Below are 20,294 nucleotides of genomic sequence, written 5' to 3'. Positions count from 1 at the left end.
AAAACAAACAGCAAAGGCTAAACAGACAGCTGTGGGCTGATATTAATAGCCTAGGAAGGCTATCGCCTCCAGACTACCAATATCAGCCCTCTGCCACCTCAGAAATGGGGCATCAATAATATGCACCAAATCTGACACTTAGCCTCGCTCTTCCCACTTGCTCTGTGGTGGTGGCAAGTTGGGACGGAGGACATAGTCCGAAACGCGCGTCGGGGTGTGCACCGCAGCGGAGCCTTCCTCCATCCAGGTAACATACTTACATCTTTTTATTGTGCCAGTGTACCCTCAGTTTTACTGAAGTCACAGTTCCAAAGGAACTGTGTTGACCCCTTCCCCTTTCCTTTTTTACCATTATGGTTCCATCTGCACTTTTATCTATTTACTTTTTGGGTCTCACAAAAAAAGATGTTTGCTGTTATCCAACTCAGCCCTGGTGTTAATAAGTATTATCTGGCATTATCAAGCTAACTCCATCATTCTGAGCTGACATTCCTTATATAAACATCTACTTGTTGCACAGTGTTGGGCTATAAGCAGAACACCCACTTGTGGACTTTGGGCCCTCGTACCACTCTCATGGTGTTTAATTCTGACAGTTTCAGCAGACACATGGATGTTAGTGCCCTGCTGAAAGTTATTTTGCAGGGCTGTGGCACTGCTTCTCCTGTTCCTCCTTGCACAAAGGTGGAGGAGGCGGTCCTGCTGCTGAATTGTTGCCCTCCTACAGCCGCCTCCATGTCTCCTACTGTACCGGCCTTTTTCCTGGTATCTGCTCCATGCTCTGGATACTGTGCTGACAAACACATCTACCCTTCTTGCCACAGCTCGCATTGATGTGCCATCCTGGATGAGCTGCACTACCTGAGCAACTTCTGCCTAATGTTACAGTACCACTAGGGTTTAGATCAATGACAAAATGCAAAAGTTACCAAAACAACAGGCAAAAAGGATGAGAACAGAGAAATGGTCTGTGGTCACCCCCTGCCAAGCACCATACATTGCCAAATAATAAACCGACACCAAACTAGATTAAAAATGATACTCCCAAAACTAATACTGTCATACTGATTCTACGTAATACTGCCAAATATTAAACTGATTCCAAATGATACCCCCAAGATAATATGACTGTGTATATACTACATAATCTCACTATATAGTGCCAAATAGTATAAAGATTCCATATAGATATCATATATTACCACCATATAGCACCATAGAATAGACGGCCTCTTCCCGGCAGCTAGAGGGTTATTTCTGAATGATTCATTTCTTTTAGCAAATATCGAAAAAGCAAAATATAAAAGTTGGTATGAGGCAGAAAGAGGGCCCCTGGGACAGAACGGTCAGCGGCAGGACAATGAGAGACCCTGAAGCCACAAGGCGCAGCTGTGACCACAAAATCTCTGTGGATAGAAGAGCTCTGCAGCTTTACCAACCATCCCATCAATGAATGCTGGAAAGGTGACGCAACTCGCGACAGCCTTAAAGGAACACTCCTAGTGCTGGGACAGGGCGTGACACAAGCACTTCCTTTTCTGCAAACTGAGATTCTGGTTTGGCTTTTATTCCAAGTCATGTGGCAAAGCTCATTGAGGGGGCCCATATTGACATTTAGAATTGCTACTTCCTATAGGTGGCGATAGAGATCAAGTCCTCTTCCTTTCTGAAGAGGCAATTTGAATATTTAGGTTCCATCTTTAAAAAAAAACTTCCCCTTCTCAGTTCTTTGTAACAGTAGAGCGTTCAGTGAGACATTTCGGTGTTTCTCGGCATTTTTAGAAAAAAAATTGCCCTTAAAAAACAAAAAACATCAACCCCAATGACACAACTTTAAAGAGGTTGTCCACTACTTTTACATTGATGGCCTACACTTAGGATAGGTCATCAATTTCTGATCGGTACCCGGCACCCCCCATCGATCAGCTGTTATCGGTGTCGGTCGGCCGGCCGGAAGTACTTACTTATGGAGCTGGCCGTCTACTTATAGTGGCCGCCGCAGGGTGCTACACATCGTCTCAAGTTCCAGCAGATCCACAGTCAGAAGAAGTCCCCAAATATGTAGAATTAAAAAAATATATATTTTATGTATAATTTTTGCATTATTTTTTCATATACAGTTTTAAGACGTCATACATATAGTCAACATATTTCACTTTTATGTACAACAATTGGCTCTTTTGCTACAAATTTTACATATGTAACGTGTATAAATTGTTGGTTTTAATTATTTAGAGCTTTAAGTTCTGCAGAAGTTTCTTCCCGCCCCTATATAAGGGAGGAGGCTCTGTATAACATACTCCTGATGAAGGAGTCAACTCAACTTCGAAATGCGTTGTATTAATTAACAAAGATCAAGAGAAGACGCACCTTGTCTTCACTCTGCCCGGGAAGCATTCTACTTTTTCCTTTAGTTTGGTTTAAATACAACTTTAAAAGACTTTTCACGAAATCAGCTAAAAGAGGACCTGAAAAAAAAAACAGCAAACAACTTGTGGGCAGATGTCAAGATTTGGTCTTTCCTGTCGATTTACTGAAAATGGAAAGAGGTCTATAGATACAAATCAAAAAAATATATATTCCAGGAACAGTCTGCAATCTAAGAAATCGGCAGAATAATTATGTGGTTACAAAAATGAAAAATAGTATCCGGAACACAATATCATACAGTGCGAGGATCCTGTTGTCCAACCACCCATATCTCTGCAGGACTCTTGAGTGATGGTCCAGACTTTCTGGGCAAGGTCTCGGGTTACTTTGGCTGGTTGTGATGTTGGCAAAGATTTCAATATTTCACTTAAAGAGGACCTGTCACCAGATGAAACTTTGCCCTTGTTTTTGCTCTTGTTTTTCACTTAAAGAGGACCTGTCACCAACTAAAATATAATGTTGTTCTTGTTTTTGCTCTTGTTTTATTCCCATTTATATATTTTTTTTATTTTGTGCTAATTTTATGGTCTTCACCTAGGGGAACGTCACTCACAGGATAATAATGCAAATCAGCCTGATGACACGCCCCCGAGGATCCTTGAAGCCACTCCTCCTTAGTAAGAAAAAACATAAAAATGAACACTAAATAAAGCCCCATATCCCTATAACCATATGGTGGACTTACAAAAACCAGAATTCTTAGGGGAGCAGTGGAAGTAAAAAAAGAGCAAAAAAACTGCCCATTTTTCACCTTCTAAAGGGTTTTATTTAAAGGCATTCAGGTGAATACATAAATCAAGAGGAGCCACTAGGGGAGTAACTGGAGAGGGTGCTGTGGTTGAATTCATTCCTCGACTTTGGCTGCCAAGCATGATGCATAATGAGACAAGTTTTATATTCGACCATCATAGTTGAGGGTCCTGTTTTACATTTGGGACTCAAAGATTTTAACGTACCCCTTTAGGAGTCCGATATTAAAACAGGACTCTGCTGCTTCTCCAGAACTGCCATCCCTCATCTCTTTCATCCTAATTCCAAAAGTCTACTCATCTACCGGTGCTTCTCGCTAAATGAGAATATCATCACAAAGTTAATTAGTTTCAGTTCTTCAATACAAAAAGTGAACCTCATATATTATATAGAGTCATTACAGACAGAGTGATCTATTTCATGAGTGTATTTCTGTTAATGTTGATGATTATGGCTTACAGGCAGCCAATGAAAACCCAAAAGTCACTATCTCAGTAAATTAGAATACTTTATAACACCAGCTTGAAAAATGATTATAAAATGAGAAATGTTGGCCTACTGAAATGTCTGTTCAGTAAATGCCCTCAATACTTGGTTGCGGCTCCTTTTGCATCAAGTACTGCATCAATGTGGCGTGACATAGAAGTGATCAGTCTGTGACGCTGCTGAGAGGTTATGGAAGCCCAGGTTGCTTTGATAGAAGGCTTGACAAATTGGGAATTTTTTTACTTGGCATACAAACCTATTGAAAAGTGAATGGGATTCCGTTAAATGTAATCCTCTTATTGACATTTACGTTGAAAACAATATAAACGCTTTTTTTTTAATGGCAGGTCTTCCCTCACACAAGAGACATCTTGTTAATATTATATTGAATTTAAATTCATGAATTATGATTTGTTGCTTTTTTTAAAAAAAAAAAATTTTAATTAAACATTGTAAATTTTTTAATGAACACATTTGCCTAAGAGGTTATCTTTGAATGTCCTGGACAGTGGAGCGTTCTTAGGTCATACGCTTTGATTTATGGATATTGGGACTATCAAATTTTAACACTTTCACTGGCTAATCCAATAGGAGTAAGAAAAAAATGAAAATTAAAACACTGCACCAAACTTTTCTTTCTTTTAACTAAATTGGGGGTTAAACATGCGCCTTTTTCAGTGTGTTCTGCGGAAACAGCATCACTATACTCTTTGAGGTTCTTCTTGACTCTGTAATTAGTGAGTCAGACCAGAAAAAAATAAAAAAAAAACGCTTTCTTTTCTTCTGGAAGATGACAAGTTCTGAGAAAATGTGAATATTGTCCGCCTCATGGCAAGTAACACATACGTCCGCGCTATAACTTATTATCGAGGGGAACAATCACACCTATTGTCTTATTCATCAGGATTTACTTCTACTCAGCCTGGTCCAGAGCGATGAGCGCATGACGATGACGAGCAGAACACTCAGATCTCCAGACACAAGACACCAGAAAAAAAATATTTTTAGATTTGGAGTATTTAAAAAAATATACATTTTTTTATATTGGTGCATTATTGTCCAACTGAATTGTTCCCTGCAAAAAAAATCTATAACTTTATACATCATTCCTTATAAGGGTATGTGCACACGCTGCGGATTTTGCTGCGGGTCTGCAGCGGTTTCCCATGAGTTTACAGTACCATGTTAACCAATGGGAAACGAAATCCGCAATGCACATGCTGCAGAAGGAAACGCAGCGGTTTACATTTCGCAGCATGTCAATTCTTTGTGCGGATTCCGCTGCGGTTTTACACCTGCTCCAATAGAAAATTGCGGGTGTAAAGCCGCAGCGGAATCCGCAGTAAAAACCGCGATAAATCCGCAGGAAAAACTGCAGCCGTTTTGCACTGCGGTTTTTCCAAATCTGCTGCGGAAAAAAACGCAGTCCTCCAGAACACGTGTGCGCATACCTAAAACCCTCAAAAGAAATGACATTCACTGTTGTTAACCTTGTCAGTATAAGTATAATATGAATGCTCACAATTCTGCAGAAAAAGTCACTATGTGCATAAATTACATTACGGATACTGCACTTATACTGAGTTACATCCTGTATTATACCCCAGAGCTGCACTCACTATTCTGCTGGTGCAGTCACTGTGTACATACATTACATTACTGATCCTGAGTTTCATCCTGTATTATACTCCAGAGCTGCACTCACTATTCTGCTGGTGCAGTCACTGTGTACATACATTACATTACTGATCCTGAGTTATATCCTGTATTATACCCCAGAGCTGCACTCACTATTCTGCTGGTGCAGTCACTGTGTTTATACATTACATTACTGATCCTGAGTTACATCCTGTATTATACTCCAGAGCTGCACTCACTATTCTGCTGGTGCAGTCACTGTGTACATACATTACATTACTGATCCTGAGTTACATCCTGTATTATACTCCAGAACTGCACTCACTATTCTGCTGGTGCAGTCACTGTGCACATACATTACTGATCCTGAGTTACATCCAGTATTATTCTCCAGAGCTGCACTCACTATTGTGCTGGTGCAGTCACTGTGTACATACATTACATTACTGATACTGAGTTACATCCTGTATTATACTCCAGAGCTGCACTCACTATTCTGCTGGTGCAGTCACTGTGTACATACATTACATTACTGATCCTGAGTTACATCCTGTATTATACTCCAGAGCTGCACTCACTATTCTGCTGGTGCAGTCACTGTGTTTATACATTACATTACTGATCCTGAGTTACATCCTGTATTATACCCCAGAGCTGCACTCACTATTCTGCTGGTGCAGTCAGTGTGTACATACATTACATTACTGATCCTGAGTTACATCCTGTATTATACTCCAGAGCTGCACTCACTATTCTGCTGGTGCAGTCACTGTGTACATACATTACATTACTGATCCTGAGTTACATCCTGTATTATACCCCAGAGCTGCACTCACTATTCTGCTGGTGCAGTCACTGTGTACATACATTACATTACTGATCCTGAGTTACATCCTGTATTATACTCCAGAGCTGCACTCACTATTCTGCTGGTGTACTCACTGTGTACATACATTACATTACTGATCCTGAGTTACATCCTGTATTATACTCCAGAGCTGCACTCACTATTCTGCTGGTGCAGTCACTGTGTACATACATTACATTACTGATCCTGAGTTACCTCCTGTATTATACCCCAGAGCTGCACTCACTATTCTGCTGGTGCAGTCACTGTGCACATACATTACTGATCCTGAGTTACATCCTGTATTATACTCCAGAGCTGCACTCACTATTCTGCTGGTGTAGTCATTGTGTACATATATTACATTACTGATCCTGAGTTACATCCTGTATTATACTCCAGAACTGCACTCACTATTCTGCTGGTGCGGTCACTGTGTACATACATTACATTACTGATCCTGAGTTACATCCTGTTTTATACTCCAGAGCTGCACTCACTATTCTGCTGGTGCAGTCACTGTGTACATACATTACATTACTGATCCTGAGTTACATCCTGTATTATACTCCAGAGCTGCACTCACTATTCTGCTGGTGCAATCACTGTGTACATACATTACATTACTGATCCTGAGTTAAATCCTGTATTATACTCCAGAGCTGCACTCACTATTCTGCTGGTGCAGTCACTGTGTACATACATTACATTACTGATCCTGAGTTACCTCCTGTATTATACCCCAGAGCTGCACTCACTATTCTGCTGGTGCAGTCACTGTGCACATACATTACTGATCTTGAGTTACATCCTGTATTATACTCCAGAGCTGCACTCACTATTCTACTGGTGCAGTCACTGTGTACATACATTACATTACTGATCCTGAGTTATATCCTGTATTATACCCCAGAGCTGCACTCACTATTCTACTGGTGCAGTCACTGTGTACATACATTACATTACTGATCCTGAGTTATATCCTGTATTATACCCCAGAGCTGCACTCACTATTCTACTGGTGCAGTCACTGTGTACATACATTACATTACTGATCCTGAGTTACATCCTGTATTATACTCCAGAGCTGCACTCACTATTCTGCTGGTGCAGTCACTGTGTACATACATTATATTACTGATCCTGAGTTACATCCTGTATTATACCCCAGAGCTGCACTCACTATTCTGCTGGTGCAGTCACTGTGTACATACATTATATTACTGATCCTGAGTTACATCCTGTATTATACCCCAGAGCTGCACTTACTATTCTGCTGGTGCAGTCACTGTGTACATACATTACATTACTGATCCTGAGTTACATCCTGTATTATACCCCAGAGCTGCACTCACTATTCTGCTGGTGCAGTCACTGTGTACATACATTACATTACTTATCCTGAGTTATATCCTGTATTATACTCCAGAGCTGCACTCACTATTCTACTGGTGCAGTCACTGTGTACATACATTACATTACTGATCCTGTATATCCTGTATTATACCCCAGAGCTGCACTCACTATTCTACTGGTGCAGTCACTGTGTACATACATTATATTACTGATCCTGAGTTACATCCTGTATTATACCCCAGAGCTGCACTCGCTATTCTGCTGGTGCAGTCACTGTGTACATACATTATATTACTGATCCTGAGTTACATCCTGTATTATACCCCAGAGCTGCACTCACTATTCTGCTGGTACAGTCACTGTGTACATACATTACATTACTGATCCTGAGTTATATCCTGTATTATACTCCAGAGCTGCACTCACTATTCTGCTGGTGCAGTCACTGTGTACATACATTATATTACTGATCCTGAGTTACATCCTGTATTATACCCCAGAGCTGCACTCACTATTCTGCTGGTGCAGTCACTGTGTACATACATTACATTACTGATCCTGAGTTACATCCTGTATTATACCCCAGAGCTGCACTCACTATTCTGCTGGTACAGTCACTGTGTACATACATTACATTACTGATCCTGAGTTATATCCTGTATTATACTCCAGAGCTGCACTCACTATTCTGCTGGTGCAGTCACTGTGTACATACATTATATTACTGATCCTGAGTTACATCCTGTATTATACCCCAGAGCTGCACTCACTATTCTGCTGGTGCAGTCACTGTGTACATACATTACATTACTGATCCTGAGTTACATCCTGTATTATACCCCAGAGCTGCACTCACTATTCTGCTGGTACAGTCACTGTGTACATACATTACATTACTGATCCTGAGTTATATCCTGTATTATACTCCAGAGCAGCATTTCCAGCTCTGTAAACCTCGGAACAGGAAACTAACCAAACACCCTAGTTACACATGTCATTTCTTTATTCCAACATTACTTGATTTATTTTGTATTAATGATCCTGGAAAAGTTGAGTGGCTCCCATTTTTACTATTTTGGATGTCATTAAACTTTCTCAGAAACAAAAATATTGTACAAATTGACTTAACAACTGATTAAAAAGGACTAATATTCACTGTTAATTTTTATTTTAACTGAAAGGAAAGCTGACGTCAGGATTTACTCCTGGAAAGTATTAGAAGCTCTTCATCAGCCTCCTAATTCCTTGTATTACACCCAGTCACTAAACTTATGTGATTAAAAGCAAAATTTAAAGATATTACGAGGCTAATTGTGGACAGTTTTTCTTGTTCTTCCCGTTGCTCCTTTCAGTGTTTGTTACCTTTTTTTATTTGAAGATTCTATGTATGGTACCAGTGAAAATACTTTTTTTTCAGTGCTGATTTGTATGGTCTTTACTAAAGAGACAGTGCTTACTGGATCCTCTGGGGCGTGTCATGAGACTCATCTGTATACATGAAAAGTCTGAAACTGGAGGGGTTTTTAGAAAGAAAAATTGGAATACTGAAGGAAGCAGTGGAAATAAAACAAATTCAGAAAACCGATCATCTTTCACCTTCTGATAGGTCCTCTTTTATCATCCTTTGTCCTACTGCGCAGTGTTAGCACTCAATCAGCAGTGTGACTGATAATCTCAGTATGTGCAAGAAGCACACGGAAGCTGGGAGGAGGGTTTAACCAGAAAAAATTGTGAAATTCAGATCTTCCGAGTCTTAGCCCGAAACCTGAGATAAGAGATTCTAAGAACTAAACGAGAAAACTAAAGTCTGTGAAGGAGGAAGTAGGAGGAATCAGTATCATTATCTCGTTCTCTCAACCCCACAACGCATCAAGAGTTAAGGTTTTTCCACCTTCATTATTCCCGTCCCTCTACTAGTTAGTTTGGCTTCCTTCCCTATATATGGCTCATTATAGATTGTCCACATGGCTGACAATTTAATTTTTATATTATGTTTTTACATTTTTTAAGTCCTGAAAGGTGAAGGAAAACCCCAAATGTTATGGAAGCTATTTCTCCTGGCACGTAAAGGAAGCCAGGTTCCCCGTTATTGCCCAGTATGTGTGTTAGGAGGGTGAGCCTGATCTAGCCCTCATGTTCCCTTCACAAAGAAATGTTTAGTGATACTCTAGTGTATTGTGAGATACATTGCTATCTGGTGCCAGTCGAAAGTCCTGAGCGTTGGGTAAGAGTTGGTCTAATCGGTAAAGCCACCATCTCCTCTCAGTTTGATGAAGTCGTTAATGAGTTTCTCAGATTCCATCCTGCAGAAAGAGGAGGTATCTCAGTCAACAAGGTCAATACATTCCTACCTACTACTGATGTAAAGGTCAACGTTATAGGGCTAACTGGGTTGGTGGGGTTTAGGTGTGTCGAAAATTGGAGTTGAGAAAAGAAATTCAAAGCACCCAGTCTGGACTTCCATGACGGACTAGGACAGGCTTTACTACTGCGACAAGCATCCTTAGCATCCTGGATGCTCCAGAATCCATGACACTCCAGAATCTAGTAATCTCCTGAGGTGCTTACGACGCCGGCAGAAGACTCGAAGACTGCCCTGGTTTGGCTGGCTCGAAGGACTATGCTGGCAACCCGTGTAGGGCAGAGTGGTTCTTCATGCTCAACATTATCTGTAACGAAGTCAGCATGTGAGATTGTGCACAATAAGGGTGAAAGCTGCTAACAAAGAGTACAGACGTCTAAAGGCCCCGTCACACATAGCGACGCTTAAGCAATCCCGACAACGATCCGACCTGTCAGGGATCGTTGCTGCGTCGCTATGTGGTCACTGGTGAGATGTCAAACAGTGAGATCTCCCCAACGACGCAGCAGCGATGCGGCGACCTGTAGCGACCTGTACAACGATGCTATTTCATGACGATTCAATGGGACGTCCTGTCAACGAGGTCGTTGGTAAGGTGTCAAACATAGCGATGTGTGCTACTCAGCGGGACCTCAACGATCAAAAAACGATCCAGGCCATTCCGACATGACCAGCGATCTCACAGCAGGGGCCTGGTCGCTGCTACGTGTCACACATAGCGAGATCGCTACTGAGGTCGCTGTTGCGTCACAAAACTTGTGACTCAGCAGCGATCTCGCTAGCGATCTCGCTATGTGTGACGGGGGCTTAAGTCTGAGGGAGTTAACAACGAGCGTGCAGATGAAGTTGGCTAGGAAATTGTGATGAACAGCTGCAGAATAGAATAGCAGCCATGTTAAGCATCAATTTAAACTATCATGGTCACCCATGGATTCAGACCGTGAGTACCAGGGAGTTCTCGGAGATGTCATGAAAAGCCTAAGAGATTGCAAATCTGAAGGTAATACTGTCGAATTTTTGGGAGTCTGAATTTACTAGGACTGTCTTTATTTTTCATATACAAACTGACACTATATTGGGGGCTGTATCGGAATAAAAAGCAGCAGAGTTTATGTGCTAGGTGGGGATTGCATTCTTTGTTCATGTTTGTTGGTATGTGTGGTCACGAGGAATCCCTTAGGAGAGAATGTCCAAGAGCTTGTGAGAATCTTCCAAGGCGTCGCCTAGAGACCTTTAGCTGCACCGTTGGTTTGTGCAAGAGTTGTCAAGTTCCATGGATGCCGCTAGACCTCCTTTAGGACTTGTGATGTGCCGTACAGTTCTCCTGGCTTTGTGAAGAGAATATTTAGGTAAATCCCAATCATAGACAAAGTTCTCCATTTATTATCTAACATGTACAAGTTACTGTAGTATTATTATTATTATTTATTATTATAGCGCCATTTATTCCATGGCACTTTACATGTGAGGAGGGGTATACATAATAAAACAAGTACAATAATCTTGAACAATACAAGTCACAACTGGTACAGGAGGAGAGAGGACCCTGCCCGCGAGGGCTCACAATCTACAAGGGATGGGTGAGGATACAGGAGGAGAGAGGACCCTGGCCGCGAGGGCTCACAATCTACAAGGGATGGGTGAGGATACAGGAGGAGAGAGGACCCTGCCCGCGAGGGCTAACAATCTACAAGGGATGGGTGAGGATACAGGAGGAGAGAGGACCCTGCCCGCGAGGGCTCACAATCTACAAGGGATGGGTGAGGATACAGTAGGTGAGGGTAGAGCTGGTTGTGCAGCGGTTTGGTCAATCAGTGGTTACTGCAGGCTGTAGGCTTGTCGGAAGAGGTGGGTCTTCAGGTTCTTTTTGAAGGTTTCGATGGTAGGTGAGAGAATGATATGTTGTGGTAGAGAGTTACAGAGTAGGGGGGATGCACGAGAGAAATCTTGTATGCGATTGTGGGAAGAGGAGATAAGAGGGGAGTAGAGAAGGAGATCTTGTGAGGATCGGAGGTTGCATGCAGGAAAGTACCGGGAGACGAGGTCACAGATGTATGGAGGAGACAGGTTGTGGATGGCTTTGTATGTCATGGTTAGGCTTGAGCAACCACTAAGCCTATTGTGCCTCTGCAAGGACAATAACTACTGATTAGTTTTCCAGCAGTAAGGTACCACCATCATTCTGTGAATGGGCCTTTCATAAGATGCTAGCTGCTTCTTGCACATTTTAATTTGGTTCGCTAATAGAGAACAGACTGTGAAGAAAAGATAAAGTCTGCAATAATCAGGTGTTAAGCAAAATATTAATTCGATAGGTTTATTGGATTGATCTGACATACTGTACATGTTCAGTTCAGTGGATTTTTTGTTTCCTAGCATTGACTTCTACATTGCAGCTCCTGACCTTTCATCTACAAAAAAAGGGAAGAACATGAAGAGATGACTGATGGAGAGCCCATGAATCACTGGTAGAAGAGGAAATGGAATGATAGCACGATCATATTTTGATGCTAGATGATGACAGATTACATTGGATGGACCGAATTAGAGTAAATTGAGTGTGAATGGATCCGTTCAATTTAAATTAGCTTGAATTGTGTTAGATTGGACTAGATTAGTATTGCCTCAGTGAGGTATTAGATTTATTGTTATGAAATTGTATAAAGTCGGGTTACACTATGCTGGTGTATTGTGCGCGAGAGTGGTAGTCTTGACCGAGCTACTGTCCGGTTGCATTCTGGCACTTCACAGGCAAATATTGTTTGTGTTTTCAGGGGTGGGGTGCAACACACTCACTTGTAGGCCACAGACCTCCATTGTCTCCAGGCCTCCATCTTCAGAATCCCCACACACAATTCGGGGGCACCAACTCTATTACAGCAAGCAAAGTTTAGCAGTCAATGCAAGTTCAAGTGTCAAGTGGTAACACGTTGGATAGGGCACAGTGATTCATATTCCTTACTTTCTTAGCACAGCACATCTTCAATCCTACCAATCGTTCCTCCTTGAGCATTCCTTTGCCCGCTGGCTCTGTTATCCTTTGGGATCTCTCTTCCTGTTCGGCAGTGCACCTGGGATCCATGACCTTTTATCTTGGCTGGCCCCTGCCCATCATCCCTTGCTCGCCAAAGAACACAATGTGCCTGGCAGCCCCTATGTCAGATCTTGGGCGCGGGAGGGTCAGGAGAGTCTGCTCGGGATTACAGTATTGCGTTGCATTCCATTATCTCAAATGGTAGACACATGCTGACCCTAGCAGCCCACTGGACTTAAGCTTGAACTTGTCATAGCACAATGTGCCAGGCAGCCCCTATGTCAGATCTTGGGCTCGGGAGGGTCAGGAGAGTCCGCTCGGGATTACAGTATTGCGTTGCATTCCACTATCTCAAATGGTAGACACATGCTGACCCTAGCAGCCCACTGGACTTAAGCTTGAACTTGTCATAGCACCTATCTCCCCCACTACCAGGAAGTGCCCACCTTTTATTAACACTAGTCCCCACCCACTGGGCTAGTTCTATTATTAACTATGTCCTATCCTACAGACTAAACCTACTGTTCTCATCCTATGCCCTACACCGTTGCTAAACCACTTACTGTATAAACAGTACTTATCCTATCCCTAATCTAATCCTGTGCTTACCCTGCCCTCTGCCCTACCCACACTATACATTAACACTTTACATTACTTTCATGCTGTACATTTCCATTATATAAAATGCACATCACCATTCACACTACATGTAATACTGCATGACACTTTACACATAGCACGACTGTTGTCTTTAGGGGTCGGAACTCAGCAGAGCAGTCCATCATTATTACATTGGACTGGATTTGGTGTGACTGAATTGGGTTCCGTTGGGTTGGATTAAATTGCACATATTGGATTTGATATTAATCAAATAGCCTTTATTTGTGGTGACAAGTGGCACAATATAAACAATTAATAAGTACGCGAACTATAACAGGACATAAAAAATATATATTTAAAATCAATAAGATATAAATAGGTGACCCCAAAAATATCTCTTGCAGTTTTTTGCCAAAAATAAAATGGTCGGTATAAATAATTAATAAATAAAAACAGCCAAAAATAAATAAATAAATATAATAATAAAGTGCACAAGCAAAAAAAATCCACTAGTTTGAAAGAAAATTAATTATTGCTTAAAAATTAGTGCAAAATCCAATCAGAATATGTGCAACACCACAGGGCACATGAAAAAACCTGCGGGATAATAATTAATACAAATAAAGTGCAAAGTGCAGAAAAACGCAGCTATATAGAAACACCCGCAGGGCATGCTACGTACACAAGCGGGTCAGTGAACAAACACCCATAAAATGCGGTGTGCAACAAAATCCGACCATAAGATCAAAAGAGGCAGTTCTATCTGCGGTATACCTTTTGAGGGGGTCACCTGGTCCCGCTATCGCACACCCCGACGCGCGTTTCAGAATCTCTTCCTTCGTCATGTTCTAGTTGTGGTTGGTTCTCTATCTCTAAATGTTCAGTCACTATTTTCTCACAATACACCATTAGTGCTTCAATAATTATTATTTGCACATATATTAATATAATTTATTTTAAATTTTTGGTGTATTTGTGTTCTTAGACAAATTATCTCACATGTAGAGAAGAAGTAGGAGATAAGCATTCTGGTAAACCGCCACGCTTAAGAGGAATAATTACTTGTGTGATAAGATTTTATTAACTCGTTTCAGGTTCGTATCGAACCTTTCATCAAAACTGAACATGAGATACATGATATATATGTGGTCCAGTTTTGAGAAACCTGAAACGCGTTGTTAGAGGCTGCTTGAAACACCTATAAAGATGAAGCTTTGTAGAAGGCTAAAAGTATCTTTATTACGACAATTTATTAAAACATTATGATGCAAAAGCATATGCAGTATAATGAACAGGGTGGGTTAAATACAGGAAAAAAGGTGGGTTTACCTGGATAAAAAGCTTGTGCTGCTCTACTATATCTTTTAACGATCAACTTGAATATAAAGAGAAGTAATTTATTCCTACCACATGGTCGTGTGCTATAGATAGTTATACAAGAAGCTTGATTAAAGGAAATATTAACAAATTCAACCAAAAATATGAGTAATATACAGTTCCTGCATCAATGTATATAACTATCACTATAAAGAAGGGGGTAGTGATGGACACATGCCGTGATGTCTTACATCCTTATAGGAACATTGTATCCACATAAGACTGAAAGGAACAACCCAAACATGAAAACAAACATGAATAAAGAAGACCTTTGATACGTGTAAAATTACCGGCAGTGCAGGAAACCAGGGACCCAACACACCCGACGCGCGTTTCGCTATTAAAAGCTTCACCCAGGGGTGACACATGGTGACACTTAAGGTCATGCAATGCCTTTACATTAGGAAAGAGACATTGCGAATCAGAAAGACTACATTTCTAATTGGAGGTTTTTGCCTTTATTATTATTATTACACCTACTACATATTGGGATAGGATCTTGGAGATGGAAATACCCTTTTAATTCATCCAGTATATATGGAAAAGACCCAAAAATTATTTACAGCATCTATGTGTGGTATTCCATTTTACTGCTGCTGAGGAAAACAGTTGTCGTGTAGCAGGAGATCTGTTCCCGTGTGCCACAATCACTTTGGTTGAGTTAGGAAATGTATAATATAATACTTTTTTTAATTTTTGATATTTTTTATAGTACTGGTTGTAAAATCGACTTTTTGACATACAATTAGAATTGAAAAAAAAAGCAAAGTTGAATCTCTAAAATAGACAATCGTTGGGACAACTGTCCTCTCTGGTCATTTAATATGCATGCATTACAAGATATCTTCAACGATAAGTTTTTCCACTTGGAAAGTCCCACAAACTCTTTAAAAACTCGACGGCCCTTTATCTTGCTCTTTCAAGTCTTTTAGAGTCCTAACTGAAAGATTTCTCCAATATGGACGGAAAAGAGCTCCAGAATTTGTCCCTAAAGTCCCGACCAATAAATACATAAAGAAAAGGATTGACGCAGCTGTTGATGAAGGCCGGCAGGGTGGTTGCGATAGGAAACCCAAAGCGAAGTTCTTTCAATAGATAATCATCAGTCTGCTGAATTGTACGCAATTCCAAAATGGAGAAAATATGATAAGGAGCCCAACAGACAAAAAAGGCAATTATCACGGCGATTATGACTTTGAAGGGCTTGGAAGAGGTGGAAGTGGGGTTTCTTCGGATACGTATGGCAATCACAGAGTAACACGTGACAATGATGGTGAAAGGAATACAAAATCCCATAATGAATCTTATTATCACTGTCGTTTTACGGCGGTAAATACCAATCTCTTCTGACTCTCCAAGTTCAAAGTTGACATAGCAAAAAGAGTAGTGATAATCCTGGTAGGTTTTTCTAAAAATAAAGTATAGTAAGCTAAATAAAATGGCCAGGATCCAAACAGAAGTGACAACGATTTTAGCCAGTTTCGCAGTCCGATGGTTTCGACACCAAACCGGGAAGATGACAGAGGCACAACGGTCCATACTGATGATGGTGAGCAGGAACACGCTAGCGTACAGATTGATGAAAGCCACCATGCTGCTCAACTTGCACATGAAGTTTCCGAAGAGCCAGTTGAAACCATTAGCCAGGTGGATGATGCGCAAGGGGAGAAATAATATGAAGATAAAGTCGACAATTGACAAATTAAGGAACCAAATGACGTTGACTGTCTTCTTCATCTTGAAGACTGCGATCCAGATAACTAGGCCGTTTCCTATAGTTCCTAGTAATAAAGTCAAAGAGTACATCACCAAAACAAAATAATCTACAGAGGATTTTGTGTATTCCATAAAGTCATCATAATCATAATCGGTGGGAACAGCAGTGCCATCAAGGAGTGGAATATTGAAGGTCGAATACGCTGTTGTATGGTTCTCCATGGCTTTAGTTGTGGACAGTTGGACAGTTCTTCAAAAGGCTACAAAATGTAAAGAAAAACACTAATAACAACAATTATAAATTACTATATATCATTTTGTATTAAAGACATGACACCTTAGTGCTTTGGTATTTTATCACTAGATCAGCGTTATAGTCTCATTAAAGAATTTAGGAAATCCTAATGAATAAACTTCATTCTTCTTCTTTTGGCGAGATCTCATAATTATTTTTTAAAACAAGTAAAATCTACAGATAACTCCACTGGTAATATTACATATCTGGGAAATCAATGTAATCATCACAGTCGAGAAAGTTATATGGCAAAGGATTTGGGGATATCTCCAAGGATCTGGCTATTTATTGCTTGCGTTGAGAAACACGTGATGGTGTCTCTGCAGCGTACTTTACATGCATTTGCATATTTCCCATAAGGGATGGGAGCAGTGTTCTGGATCACTGCGTTGAGAAACACGTGAAGGTGTCTCCGCAGTGTTGGATGTTTTGATCTCCCCAAGATCATTCATCCTTATGTTTATAGTCCTTTTACTAGGCACTGCTCCTAATAGCCAGTTTCCTACTCCACACTGATGAGGGGAAAATAGCCCGAAACAGCTGTCTGTGGATGGATACAATGTTTTGGCATAGGTGGTTTTCCTTTTTGGATGCTGCCCTTCCCGTGGTTGTTCCTTCCCGGTGAAAGACCTGGCTATTTATTGCTTGCGTTGAGAAACACGTGATGGTGTCTCCGCAGCTTTTCTACATGCATTTGCATATTTCCCATAAGGGATGGGGGAAGTGTTCTGGATCACTGCGTTGAGAAACACGTGATGATGTCTCCACGGTGTTGGATGTTTTGATCTCCCCGAGATCATTCATCCTTATGTTTATAGTCTATAGCACACACAGACATGAGGGACTCCTGCTCTCCTGTCTCTATAGCACACACAGACATGAAGGACTCCTGCTCTCCTGTCTCTTATAGCACACACAGATATAAGGGACTCCTGCTCTTCTGTCTCTATAGCACACACAGACATGAGGGACTCCTGCTCTCCTGTCTCTATAGCACACACAGACATGAAGGACTCCTGCTCTTCTGTCTCTATAGCACACACAGACATGAAGGACTCCTGCTCTCCTGTCTCTATAGCACATACAGACATGAAGGACTCCTGCTCTCCTGTCTCTTATAGCACACACAGATATAAGGGACTCCTGCTCTTCTGTCTCTATAGCACACACAGACATGAAGGACTCCTGCTCTCCTGTCTCTATAGCACATACAGACATGAAGGACTCCTGCTCTCCTGTCTCTATAGCACACAGACATGAAGGACTCCTGCTCTCCTGTCTCTATAGCACACACAGACATGAGGGACTCCTGCTCTCCTGTCTCTATAGCACATACAGACATGAAGGACTCCTGCTCTCCAGTCTCTATAGCACACACAGACATGAAGGACTCCTGCTCTCCTGTCTCTATAGCACACACATACATGAGGGACTCCTGCTCTCCTGTCTCTATAGCACACACAGACATGAAGGACTCCTGCTCTCCTGTCTCTATAGCACATACAGACATGAAGGACTCCTGCTCTTCTGTCTCTATAGCACACACAGACATGAAGGACTCCTGCTCTCCTGTCTCTATAGCACACACAGACATGAAGGACTCCTGCTCTCCTGTCTCTATAGCACACAGACATGAAGGACTCCTGCTCTCCCGTCTCTATAGCACACACAGACATGAAGGACTCCTGCTCTCCTGTCTCTATAGCACACAGACATGAGGGACTCCTGCTCTCCTGTCTCTATAGCACACACAGACATGAAGGACTCCTGCTCTCCTGTCTCTATAGCACACACAGACATGAAGGACTCCTGCTCTCCTGTCTCTATATCACACACAGACATGAAGGACTCCTGCTCTCCTGTCTCTATAGCACACACAGACATGAAGGACTCCTGCTCTCCAGTCTCTATAGCACACAGACATGAAGGATTCCTGCTCTCCTGTCTCTACAGCACACACAGACATGAAGGACTCCTGCTCTCCTGTCTCTATAGCACACACAGACATGAAGGACTCCTGCTCTCCTGTCTCTATAGCACACACAGACATGAAGGACTCCTGCTCTCCTGTCTCTATAGCACACAGACATGAAGGACTCCTGCTCTCCCGTCTCTATAGCACACACAGACATGAAGGACTCCTGCTCTCCTGTCTCTATAGCACACAGACATGAGGGACTCCTGCTCTCCTGTCTCTATATCACACACAGACATGAAGGACTCCTGCTCTCCTGTCTCTATAGCACACAGACATGAGGGACTCCTGCTCTCCTGTCTCTATAGCACACACAGACATGAAGGACTCCTGCTCTCCTGTCTCCATAGCACATACATTTCAAAGCGAGGTAAGGCAAGTTTAGGACCTGGTATAAGAGAGATGCCGTAAAGGGGCTACCAGGTACACATAAAATTGGCCATTTTTATGCGCTAAACGCTCTCATTTTTCATATTTCTAGTGCAGTAATGCAGTTCAAATTTCGTATTTCAAGTTTACATGTTTTAGCGCTGCAGTGTGCTGCCTTATTTACTTATCCTCAGCACATACAGACATGAAGGACTCCTGCTCTCCTGTCTCTATAATATATAGTATGTATAGTTACCATTTAAATGTATTAAATTAGTGATGAGGGAATATGCTTGGATATTGTCTTACCTGATCATGCTCGCGTGTTGCCAGAGTATCTTGTGGTGGGCATATATTAAGTTCGAGTTCTTGTAGTTGCATTATTTGCAGTTGTTGGGTTGTTAGACAGCAGGAACACATGGCACACCACAAGATACTCTGACAACACTTGAGAATGCTCAGATAAGACATTATTTCATCATTAATATAGATATTTTCATTAGGGTTAGGGCAGCAAAAATCACTCTTTGCAGTAACTATGTAATATAATGCATAACATTTACCTGTACTAAATGTAACAACTCCGAGTCTTCTTCTCACTCACATCCAGTCCTTATTTATCGTCTACCCGATACATGGTTCAAACTTTGGTTACTTACTTGTCTATCTCCAGGATCGATTTCTTGATTTAATTTTTGAGGTTCTTCGCTCTAAACGAATGTTCTCCAGAAATACATCAAGTATAAAGAAGTTCAGCTGTGATATTGGTTATTACATGAGATGCCGAGTCAGCGAAAACTTATTGTTAATAGAAGATCCTCTTTTGCCTTAACACTTGTAGGACTGAGCCAATTGCAGTTATTTTATTTTTTTTAATTAAACAAGATTTTATCAGTCGGAACATTTGTGCTTCCGCTTTTTCAGAGCTGTGCTTTGGTGATATAAGTTGTAGATTAGATATTTTGAGTCACCCCCTTTCTGTTACAGATAATTTTCATGTTTTTTTGTGCTTTCCTCTTTTCCTCCCCTTTTTTTCCAGGCTCCTTGACATTTAATTAG

General features: G+C 41.3%; 1 protein-coding gene across 1 annotated transcript; it reads right to left on the bottom strand.

Annotated features, from left to right (window-relative positions):
* Nucleotides 1-14,722: 14,722 nt before the first annotated feature.
* On the bottom strand, nucleotides 14,723-20,061 carry LOC138652081 (chemerin-like receptor 1). Its single transcript, XM_069742807.1, has 2 exons — nucleotides 19,895-20,061; nucleotides 14,723-16,856 (listed from the first exon to the last, which is right to left on the bottom strand). Exon 2 carries the CDS (start codon nucleotides 16,816-16,818, stop codon nucleotides 15,817-15,819), a length of 1,002 nt encoding a protein of 333 aa, XP_069598908.1. The 5' UTR covers nucleotides 16,819-16,856; nucleotides 19,895-20,061; the 3' UTR covers nucleotides 14,723-15,816.
* Between the last annotated feature and the right edge of the window lie 233 nt (nucleotides 20,062-20,294).

Source organism: Ranitomeya imitator, chromosome 10, assembly GCF_032444005.1.
Source record: "Ranitomeya imitator isolate aRanImi1 chromosome 10, aRanImi1.pri, whole genome shotgun sequence".
Taxonomy (NCBI): domain Eukaryota; kingdom Metazoa; phylum Chordata; class Amphibia; order Anura; family Dendrobatidae; genus Ranitomeya; species Ranitomeya imitator.
Note: the sequence above shows the minus strand (reverse complement) of the source record. Positions and strands in the feature narration are given on the sequence as shown.

Bases quoted from the DNA above. Each gene is read 5' to 3' on its own strand.
- LOC138652081 (XM_069742807.1), bottom strand. From the start codon at position 16,818: ATGGAGAACCATACAACAGCGTATTCGACCTTCAATATTCCACTCCTT.